The following is an 11,999-nucleotide window of genomic DNA, read 5'->3' on the forward strand; positions in this document are numbered from 1 at the left end:
CATGCATTTTAAATTTCATTTTCCTGGGAATGACAAGATACAGAGTAAATAGAATCTATACTGTTCAGACATGGACTCAAAAAGAAGCCAATGCTATTGTGGCATTGCTACAGAGAGTGTCCCAATTAAAATACAGTATTATCAAATCTGGTTTCAACTTAACTTGCAATATCTGTTCCTGTTGGTAACATAATTAAATACTGCACATTCAAAAACTGGCCTTACTGGTAACATCTCATACTTGATGTGGGCAACAATATTAAAATGGGTTAAACATAGTATTTCTTGAGCAAAAATTTAAAAACAAGCATTTTACAGATTACTTAATTTTTTATTCCATCATGCTCTGGCTTTTCCAAATACAACCAGCTACTCTTTACCCAACTTTTCTTTAATGTCTTTTTCTAAAACTGCTTGAAAAGTTGAGAGATCTAGACAGCTGTAAATAAAAACACTTTAGTACAATACTCTACTAATAAAACCTCATGCAAGATTATCAGTCTTCTTTTATTCAAGTAAGTGACTAATACTTTTAAAAGTAGTATTCACTGTTTAAAGAGGTCTTCAGAAGAGCTGTATATCTCATTTATGATTCACAAAATTATAAATTTGGCTACTATCCTTTAAAAAGCTGCTACTGCTATACAAGTATTATTTAAAAGCTTGCTTTAAGGAACTATGTGAAACAGAATGTGCAGGGAGTGTCTCATATATATCCTCACTAGAATGAGTTCACCTGGAAGAAACCAAGAGAACAGAACAAAGTTTATTTCCTTGAAAAGAACATATTAAGCTCCAGGAAACTGTTTCAGTACTCTAAGTACTTCAGCAAGATGCAATCAGCTTAAAACTTTTCATGTTTGGAATTAGAGAACTCGCACAAAAAGATTCTCTCTACTTCATAAAGTAAGAGAATACCTGCATTTCCAGTAATGAATATGGCAACATATATTTCCTAGTAGATTACAATAGCCTCCTTTCTGCTTCTGACTAGTAAACTACTCAAGCTTTTTGCAAGCCCAAGGAAAACAATAGTTACTAATTTAGGATACTGTATAAGTTAGTAACTATTGTTTCCCTTGGCTAACTATTGTTTCATCCTGATTCCAGGGTCAGATGCTACTTTACTCTGTATTAATCTTCCCTGGAAAGCTGTATAAAACACAGGGATGTGACTCTAAATACACCTATAGCAATAGGGTTTATCCTCTGATAAGTATTCTTAGGACTGTAGCCTTAATTTTGTAAAAATTGGTATGATGTGCTTTCAGGTCAACCATGTTAAAGACTGATGTACTAATCTCCCCCAAACAGCCATTATTCTGTTTCCTGTGGCCTATCTCTTCATTGGCTTAGAAAAGCAAAAAGAGCACAGATGAGTCTCTACACAAAGAGAAAGAAGTAGTCTTTTGGCAGTCTCAGCTCAAATTAAGCCCTGAAGCTCTAAGTCTAAACTACAATAGAAGGTTTCATGATCATCATGTCATTCATGGGTGATCCACAGCACTGAGAAAATGCTGTTTAGCCTGCAGTATAGAAACTATTGATAACATAGTGAAAACCTATTTCAAATCAATCCCATTATAGTATTTCTAGTCAACCATTCCAGTTAAGAAATAAATTACAGCTTTTTTTTAATGAACATTACTAATACTTCAGCAAGGTATTAGTTCTTTTCAAGTTGCCATCTTTTTTAGGTTTAAAAAGAGGTTTAGTTTTAGGATTGTATTCTAGTTGCACAATCTTATACATGTTTACACTGAAGTAAATCCCACTGAGTTCAGAGGTTTACTTGCACATAAGTTGGTTTCTGATGGATAATATTAAGTAAAAGCTAATCAGAACTTACAGCTTTTTAAAATTACAGCTTTTAAAAAAACTCATCCATTCATACCTCGGGATAAATATGCTTCAGGATAAGTATTTTCGGGTTGCGCTCTGCAGCGACCCGGAAGTAACAGAGCGCATTACTTCCAGATTTCGCTGCTCATGCATGCGCAGAAGGTCAAAATGATGTCATGCGCCTGCGCGGAAGCAGCAAAACATGACCCATGCAGACGTGTCTTATGTTCTATTCAGGATGCAAATGGGGCTCCGGAACGGATCCCGTTCACATCCCGAGGTACCACTGTACTAAAATCTATGTATTTAGACTACATAAATAATGGACTCAGGCAGAAAAAAATGGTAAAATATCTTCCATAAAAAGCTTATCAGTCCACTCATGGGTCCTTGACATCTGCAGGACCTTCCACAATCATACAAAGCTTCTGCTCAAACTTCTTCACAGAATTGGATGTTGAGAACAGTTATATATGATACATTACGTAAAGGCAGTGTGGAACATCTTGATGTTGTAGCAGCACCAAGTATGCACTGGAGCACACAGAGGGTTCAAGAACCAGGGAGATATATATCTAGCTAAGATATGTACAGTGGTGCCTCGCAAGACGAAAAGAATCCGTTCTGTGATTCTCTTCGTCTAGCGGTTTTTTCGTCTTGCGAAGCAAGCCCATTGACAGATTAGCGGCTTTTAGTGGCTTATCTGCTGATCGGATCAGCTGATAAGCGGCTTAGCGGCTTAGAAAAAGCGGGGAGGGGAAAAAACCAGCAGGAACTCGCAAGACATTGTCGTTTTGCAAAGCACCTCCAAAACGGAAAACTCTTTCGTCTAGCGAGTTTTCCGTCTTGTGAGGCATTCGTCTTGTGGGGCACCACTGTACATAAAGCTAAAATTCCAATTTTAAAAATCTAGGTAGATTATTGAATACATTGATCCAATTAGTACAGAGTTTTTCTCCCACAAAACAAGATCATTAAGGCTTATATACTGCTGACAAACGTTTCAACAAGACTGAATCTGTAACTGCAGTTAATGAGAGAAGCAACAAACAAAGCTACTCTGCATCATGTGGCTTTATGGATGCCAATACACAAAAATTCAAATACAGAACCCATTACAACAAAGTTAAAAGATTACCACAAAGCCACATAACACAATTTGAAAAGCCACAAATTCTATCACAAGACGTTAATAAATCATAAAAAGAAGTCACAACATCTTCTAAAAAGGGCACTTAATGGTTTAGTATTTCCTTAGAGTATAAAGCAGATTGTATGATTCAATAGCACTCATCTAAATTCATTTAATTCAACATAACAGCAGCTGTCACTAGTTTTCCCTGTAGCTGATTTCCAAAGTCTCAGAAATCTTATGCCCAGTGAAAAAGACTACTGAAATTCTAACACCCAGTGTTTGGAGGGTCAAAGTGGTTGACAGTGAGCTATGGTGGAAGTGTAATAGATCAGTGGTAGAGCATCTGCTTTGTAAGCAGAAGGTCCCAGATTCAGTCTCCAGGTAAGGATGGGAGATACATGCTTTCCAGCTCATCATCAGGAGAGAGAAATAGCTTCCCAGTGGTATCCATTTGTCAACAAAAATATATCATATCCTTGAACTTTGAGGGTGGAAGGGTCTCTTGCTTTCAGCAGACAGATCACGGCCCTCCCATAGTCAGAGGAATATAGGAAGCTGCCTTTATTCCACATTAGACCATGGTCCATCTAGCTGAGTATTGTCTACAATGACTGGCTCCACAGGAATTAAACCAAGCGTCTTTCCTAGTTCTATGTAATGCCAGGAATTGAATCAGGAACCTTCTGCATGCAAGCCATGAGTTCTGCTGAGCTACAGCCCTTCTGAACATACAAAGAGCTGAGGAACAAAGAAAGACTTGGCCCATCTCACAAGAGACTAGGACATGCTCAGCAAAAAAAATTAGCATGGCTTTAAGTGCTTTTAAGAGCCAGTGTGAGGTAAGTGAACAAGTCTGCCCTACCCTAAGGAAGGGAATCACTCTCGCTTTGTGCCATGTTTTAGAAGCATTCAGAAACAACCAGAGATGTTATAGCCTAGTACAAGATAAGATATTTATTCCCTTCTTCCCCATGTCCTCTTGATGAGTAGGGTGATTCACTCATGCCATACTGGGTGGTGCAGCACACGGAAGGTGCAAGAAACCTCCTTCCATTTCAAAATGTGTCCTACCCCTATTAAAGTTGAATTCATGACACTGTGATAAGGGATCAGCTTCACCCCATGCTAGTTGCAGAGGCAGAGTGTCTTCTGTGCCCCCATCCAGTCAAGTGTGGGGCAACCCCCCACTCTGTTCTGCATGAGAAACCTTTTTTTTGGGGGGGGGAGCTAGCGGCTTGAAGCTGGCTAGGAAACCGTGTGTTGGCTACCAAGGAGAGACACATTGTTAAATAATCTCAATCTATTCATTTGTTAATATTATCTCAATCCACTGTTGCTACTTTTTCTTGCAGTCCTAATTCAGGAGTCACCAACATGGTGTCCACAGGCACCATGACAACTGCAAAAACTAACAAAAACCTTCACTTGAACCACAGGCTCGCTGAGTTTCCTTTTTTTTTTTTAAATAAAAAAAGGTCTCTAGTCCTCCTAGAAACAAAGTTATAAAACAAAAGAAATTGCTTAAAACATACCCTTCTAAGCAATTTCCATTAAATGAACCATCCTAGATGCTCCTGCCTGGCATTGTTTGTAGCCAATGAGTGAAATCAGAAAAACATTTTTGAAAAACGGATTAAAACTTCAGGAAACATACAAAATGTTATGAAAGCACACTATGTGCTGGCATATCACATGGATGATCAGGATAAGGCTCAAAGAAATAGCACACTGTCTGTGCATAGATGTCTTGGGAGCAATGTGCCTGTTAAAATTCAATCTCACTTTTGAAAAAAGTTAAATTATGTTAGCCTTCATACTTGTGGAGACAAGCCTGAAAATGTGTGCACACATGTCTATATGTTTAAAAGACTCAAACAAAGAGAGCAGATAAGAACCTTCCACTTGATTTATCCGCAATTTCTGAACTTGGCTGGTATGTTCGCATATTTGTAGAAAAGGCAAATTCCCACCCCCACCCCCCACAAAATATCAAATGTAGTGAAAAGTACAATGAAAAGGGGATTGCAGAACAGTACATAAGTACCAGCTTTGGTCTGGCATATTCTATTATTGTGAAATAGATAAAAGGTATCTGCACTTATAGATCATAGAAGACCTCTATCAGCAATTGGTTGCATATCTATAGGGAGTCCATCTCAACTAGTAATTTGGCTATAGGATATTCTCATGTTTGTTCTGAATATCATAAAGTCAAGTAACAAAATGAAAAATACTTTAAACGCTTAGATGCCTTAAGGCCTCTGTTCTCTCCCTGCACTACTTGAACTATTACTCTGTCTAAATACAATGCATTCTTCAGAACTGATGAAGCACTTAATCACTGCACAACGAACGCAAACCATACCCAGAGGCTCTCTATGTGCAAGCATCACTGGATAAGAAATAAAGACTTTTAGAAAATCTGATCTGACCTGCCACTGGGCTAAAGCAAAATTAGGTGAATCATCTTATAAAATTGTATTTCCAATTACAGGTTCAAGGTTGAATTGTAATAAATCCAACTCCTACGGTTGGTAGCTAACACATTCAACAACATAAATAAATACCAAGAAAACAAGTGAAAAGACAGATGCCTTTAAAAATGCTTACAACTTCATTTGGCAACACTAGGGAAGATTCTGAAAACCTCTAAATCCAGAAAATTATTACCAGAGAACATGAAGCAGCAAATACTCATAACTCAGATTGTAAATAACTGAAAACTTGAAAGCCTTAAATGGGAAAATGTAGACAACCCTTTATAAAAGGAGCTTCTAAGACATCATATTGATCACAATCAATTTCCAATGTTTTTTGCAAATGTGTCACCAGCCTCTTGTAAGGAGGGTCAGCAGCTACCTTTCCTCTCAGTTTTGAAACTGAAGAAGTTGGTTGCACAATTATCTCTTCTCCTCCCCAGCTCCAGCATCAGGAGGAAGGCTAGGGGTTGTTTGGATACTGTTTGGTCAAGACACCTGGAGAACTTTAACTTTGTAGGGCCAAAATTGCAAGCCTATCATCAACCCTTTCCTCCAGAAGAAACTAGGCAGCTCAGCAGAAACAGTGCAGCGCTTCCTCTGAGCAATGTGCAAGCTGACATACACCCCACCTCTCCTTTCTGCAGGATGGTGAGGCCTTTCCTTAGCACTGCTCAGCAGATACACCTTAAGTGTCTCAGCTACACAGGTCAAATAAACAAGGAATGGGGAGGTGGAAGAAACCCATCAACTTCAATTTCTGGACTAGTCAGAAAGATCGGACAAAAACTGCAGAATCTTGATCATAACTAATCAACAAAGTATAGTATTAGGAATTGATGTCAGATGTAATTAGTATGCAAATTTTACACCTTCAATTCAATCTTAGTCTTAATCCTGTTCAACAGATGAAATCAAGTTTAGGACTATAGCCTAAAAATAAGTTTGTTCACTTTCTCCCCCTCTCTCTCTCTCTCTCACACACACACACACTCACAAATTATAAGGCTGGAAGGTTTCCAGAGGTTTCTAGTCCATATCTGTCACTAATAACAGCATTAATTATAGTCATTCACATTTAATAATTCTAGAAGACTGCAAAAGCACTCTCAAGGGACAAAGTACTTTCTCATTTGTTTGGTGGTAGAAGGCAGACATGAGAGATAATAGGCAGGAGAAAGATTCCAGTGGTATAAAAAATTCCGTCTCTTCATCTTCTTCAGCTACAGTGAGGAATAGACTAATAGGCTGGGTTTTCCAACTAAGCCATTTGCATGATCTTCTGTTGACTCATCACATTTCTATGAGTCTTATGTTGAGATTCCTACACTGCAGGGGGTTGGACTGGATGACCCTTGGGGTCCCTAATTATCTTTTATTGTTAAAGCAAATCAACAGCTATCACCAAAATGAATATGTGTGTCTCTTGCATGTATTACATATTGGACACTTACCCTAACAGGAGGACTCCGTGCTTGTACTCTCTGCTGCTGGTTACTTTGAGAACTCTGCAGGTCTTTTGGAATGCAGTTAGCAACAGTGCTAGTCTGGACCCTTAATGAATTTGTGCAACTCACCACACCACCAGGTTTCCGGGGCCTCTGCTTGATGCCATCCAGTAGTCGAACCAGCAAAATATTACTGGGAAGTTCATCAACACTGCAGTCTACTAACGTCCTGCATTCTGGACATCGAAGCTCGTTTCTGGAGCTCACAATGCCCAACAGACACCGCTTACAAAATGTATGTTGACAAGGCAATACTTTTGCAGAAGCATCAAGGCGTTCTAAGCAGACAGGACACTCCAACAAATCCAGTAAGGCTGACTCATCCATCTTTTATCTAGTTCACCAAGGAATAAGCTTTTGCAAAATTCATATCCTTTCTGAACATGTTAGGGAACTCATGTTATATCCATGCCTCTTCACTCTTCTCTCTGAAATTGTTTGCAAAGAAAGAAAAAGAACAAATATTAATAATAACGGGAAATGGAGGAAGGATGTTTCAATACCAGAAATCTTGCTTCGAGCGTGTGTTCTTACAAACCGGTAACATTAAAAACCATGAAACATTTCTCTAAACAAGGATCACTTAGAAGTATTTGTTTGATAAGAAACACGTGGGTCAGGAATAGAAGGCTGGTTTTTAAATATTAGCTGGTTTCACCAAAGTAGTTTCTATAACAATGAAATATGTTGTTTTCCACATGTGAGTCTAAAGCAGGAGTGGGAAACCTGTGACCCTCCAGGTGTTGCTGGGGTACAACTCCTGTCATCCTGACCATTGGCAAGAGTAGCTGGAGTCTAACAGTATCTGGAGACTGGGTTCCTCGTCCCTTATCTAAAGAGACAATCTTATTAGTGAACTACTTAACTGAAGTGTACTGATCACTGGGATAAATTGCTCTGTTTACTGCCTGTCAGTGGTGAAATTCAATAATACAGTGGTACCTCTGGTTACGTACTTAATTCGTTCCAGAGGTCCGTTCTTAACCTGAAACTGTTCTTAACCTGAAGCACCACTTTAGCTAATAGGGCCTCCCACTGCTACTGTGCCGCCGCTGCGCGATTTCTGTTCTCATCCTGCAGCAAAGTCCTTAACCCAAAGTATTATTTCTGGGTTAGCAGAGTCTGTAACCTGAAGCGTATGTAACCTGAAGCGTATGTAACCTGAGGTACCACTGTAATAACAACCAATATCTGAGTATCACTAAACTTGGTACCTTTGTTTACATAACATGTGTAGTCCACTGTATACACTATTGCCATAATTCTTTAACCCTCTGCACATTTTCATGCTACTTCATTCATTCTACACATTTTTCTTTCCTTGATAGATCAAATATATACACGAAACCTATAGATACATTAAAAACTGCATAGCTTTAACTTTAGCACTGGTTGTAATCTAACTTAATTAGGAGATATGTCTTTGAAGTAAATACCTTGATAACCAAAGTTTAGAACAAAACCAAAAAGGGTCCAATTATTATTATTTTTTATAAATGTTACTATCAGATCACAATTATATGTTAAAATCCAAATGTCACAGTAAAAAGACACAAAGGACAGGGCCAGAAAATGGTGCAACTAGTTCACATGTCCTTAAGTTTCTAAGGCTTGTGTTTCACAAATTGAACCCCACCCCCAGCAAATCACTCTTGAAAACTAGGGAACTTTTAAAAACAGATTGCAGTATGGTTGAGTGTCTGGTACTGTATTCAAAATCAAAAGTCTCATTGGGTGTATCTAAAGTAGCTCTTTGGATCACAGCCAGCAGGATCTTTTAAGATCTCAAGTTCTTGAAAACACCCATTGTCATCAAACTTTGAAACTGCTTAGGAAAAGAAAGGGGGAATAGCTACATCAAATGGAATGCTGCATGTATTTGTCAGCCATACATTGGCCATGCATTCAACTACAGCAGTTATCAAAAATCCAACAAGAAGAGCAGACCAAGTACTGTATTTAAATAATTTAGTTTTTGCAACAGTCTGGTGAAAAATGAAGAAGAAAATTATTCTCATAAGCAAGACTACCCTTTTAAGAAACAATCAATTAATGACTATTACACTGGCTTATTATTACATAAGCATTTTCATAGGTAGAGATTTGGGAATAAGCATGCTTAAGACGATTTGAGTAAACAGCAAGTAGCAGGAAGCTACTAATATAGGATAATTGTAAGGCATAGCAAACAGACAGAAATCAAGAAGACGCCTACTAGGAGGTTTGATTATGAACGTGAGACTTCCTTAAAAGTTCACTTCAGGGGCAGATTAAAAAGACACGAGGAGAAAGCCCAAACAGCTTGTTCCCAAGGCGCACAAGGAAAAGGATTTTGTAAGGCAGAAAGAAATAAGCCGAACTTGACAGACAGAGCGCCTTCCTTTTGAGATCCGGAGAGCTGTAAATTAAACATTATGGCTTCCAGTACGTGCATAGGATACGTTATAGGAGACGCAACACCTCGACACACAAGGCAGGCGGAGAAGCCCATCTACAAACACACAAACGTAAAAAAAAAAAAAAAGAAGGGGGAAAAAGAGGTGGGGGAAGTGAGTAAAGGCTCTCGCTGGTCTGGGGAAAACATGCATTAAAAACACACACAAGGCACCGGCTTCCCATAACCATAACCGGGAGACCGCTGGAGGGCGAGTGCGGTCTCTATGGAGATTTAACTGGCGGCGGTGTCTCGTTACCAAAGGTGGACAAACAGCGGACTCGCACACAGCCCTCTCCTCACAAGAGAGAGGAGGCGCGGAGGGAGGGAGGGGAGGCTCCGTCTCCCGAGAGCGTCTTAACCCGGCCCCCCCCCCGGCCCCGGGGACAAGGGGCGCTCCCTCCCCTTCCCGCGCCCCCCCCCCGTTAAACTCACCATCTCCGCGGTGGCCGTTGGAGAGAGAGGAGGGAGAGGAAGCAAAGGAGCCCGCCCGCCTTCCTCCCTTCTTCCCGCCCCCCCCCTTTCCCCTCAGCCTTCGCTTTCGCGCCTCTTTGTTCCCGTGAGGAGAAGCCGCCGCGTTCCGTCTCTCTCTCTCTCTCTCTCTCTCTCTCAGCCTCGCAACGCGGCACAGCTCTTTTCTACGCTTCTCCTCCTCCTCTTTTCCGCCGCCTCCCCGCCCCGAAAGGGGTCTGACGCGAGAAGCCGCCCCGCCTTGAGGAAGGAGCCAAGCCTCCGAGGTGGGGAGCGAGGAGTCTCTGGGCGCGCAAGCAAAGCGAGGGAAACCGCCTGCCTCCCTGGCTCTTCCTGGAACTCCTGCCTCCCTGGGCGGGCGGAGCTCCGGGTGCGTGTCTGCCCCGCTCCTTCCCCGTCTCCCTGAGGGGAATTGTGTGGGGGAGAAAGAGAGAGAGAGAGAGAGAGAGCAGCCCTTCTGAGGAGCTCCCTCCCTCCCTCGCCAACCGCCGCTCCCTCCCCGCGGAACATCCCCGCTCCCGCCCGCCCATAAGGAGCCCTCTCTCTCTCCCGCCTCATGCCTGCCTGGATCCAGCCCCAGCCGCCCGCCCACTCTTTTCCCTCAGGCAACCCTCTCTCTCTCTCTCCCGCCAACCTCCGCAGAGTCCCTTCAGGGGACAGTCTCAACCCGCCGCCGCCTCCTTTTTTGGCTGCTTCACCCTCCACGCCGCAGGCAGGGCAAGGAGGTGAACCAGCCGGGCAAGCTGACGCGGGCCGGGCCGGGGAGAGAGGGCTGGAAGTCAACGCCGGCGAAGCGCGCACCTCCCTTCCCTCAGACTCTCTCTCTCACGGTGCTTGGCGGTGGCTGTTGCCCGCCCTTTTCTTTCAGTCAAAAAAGAAAAAGGGAGAGATACGATTCATTACGAACGAAATAAGGCCGAGGAGGTGTGGTCATAATAAAGTGGGGTGGAGGAACGTACGCAGCTGTAGCAGGAAAAGTCACTTAAAAATAATAATAAATAAGTGCAGCGAAAGGACCACTGGTCCCATCCGAGTGGCTCGCAGGAATGGTGACCTTTCTGCCACCCCCAGGACCCGGGAAATATTTCATAATCTCCGACCATCTCTTCCTGGAATTGTCCATAGGGTTCCATACTGCAAAGACTTGACTCCAGGGCAGGAATGGTTCTGCTCTGGTTATCTCAGCCCATCATCTACTGCTGCGTCAAGCAAGGACTTGCACGTCTGAACGAAAGCAATTGAAGATTTAGCACTGCAGCCAGAACTCAAGCGCAGTGCTCACCCCCCCCCCCCAGGCAGGACACTGCTTTGACTTGAAAGCAGCTCGGGATTTAGGGTAGTGCGGATGGTCCCCCCCCCCCTGCACAGGGTGCCATGCTCTGAGTGGGGTGCAAAATGGAGAAGATCCGTTCGGGGTGCCAGATTTTGGCCTCACGCAGGGCACCGTATTATGATAGATTACCAAGGGATGAGATATGGGTAAATGCTTTCAGGTGTAGATCTGCCTTGAGGTTAGGGGTGGTAGAGGGGCCTTGCCTAAGGTCAGCTAAGTGTGACTGAGCCCCCCCCCCCACCACCCATCAAGTTAAAAAAGACTGTTGTAGTCAAAGTTAAGTGATACAAAGGAGAGAAACAGCCCATTTTCTAGGACCAGGGGTGCCAACTTGAATAAAATAATGCAGACCCCAGGTAAGCCCTGCTCCACATAATTGACCACACACCATTTGAATGGCAGTGTCCATAAACTTTGGGGGGACAGCCCCCTCAAATATTTTATTGGGGGGTCCAAAGGGATCTTGGCCCCTAGGAGTGGGCTCCTATATCCAGGATCCAGGAACCAACTGGGCCAACTTGCTTCCTGTGTCTTAGGAGCAGAGCTTTGCTCTACAGGAAGGAAGGAAGCCGTGGGCTTACATGTGCAAAGCAGACTGCTCAGTTCAGATCTTTTCCTCCCAATATGTGGAGTGGGGTGGTCTGATCAATGGAGATACAATGATAGGTGAGCACAGCCCAACTCTTCATGCACAATTCTAATTATTTGAGTCTTTCAATGGCTGCATAGGGCATAGTGTTTCTACCATTCTCCAGTATTCATTATTTCATCTCATTAATTCATAAATTGTACCAAACAT

General features: G+C 42.4%; 1 protein-coding gene across 3 annotated transcripts in view; it reads right to left on the reverse strand.

The window, feature by feature from the left end:
- SH3RF1 (SH3 domain containing ring finger 1) overlaps positions 1-11,070 on the reverse strand; it is a 44,075-nt gene extending 33,005 nt beyond the window's left edge. The window contains exons 1-2 of one of the 3 annotated variants that reach the window (XM_082237213.1): positions 10,968-11,070; positions 6,909-7,390 (exon numbers count right to left, since the gene is read on the reverse strand). In XM_082237213.1, the coding sequence (XP_082093339.1) occupies positions 6,909-7,289 (381 nt within the window). In that variant the 5' untranslated portion in view covers positions 7,290-7,390; positions 10,968-11,070. Of the gene's footprint in view, positions 1-6,908; positions 7,391-9,831; positions 10,184-10,967 lie in introns of those variants that run through there. The other 2 variants (XM_082237214.1, XM_082237212.1) reach the window with 2 other exon arrangements.
- Between the last annotated feature and the right edge of the window lie 929 nt (positions 11,071-11,999).

This window comes from Podarcis vaucheri (genome assembly GCF_965113315.1).
Source record: "Podarcis vaucheri genome assembly, chromosome: 9".
Taxonomy (NCBI): domain Eukaryota; kingdom Metazoa; phylum Chordata; class Lepidosauria; order Squamata; family Lacertidae; genus Podarcis; species Podarcis vaucheri.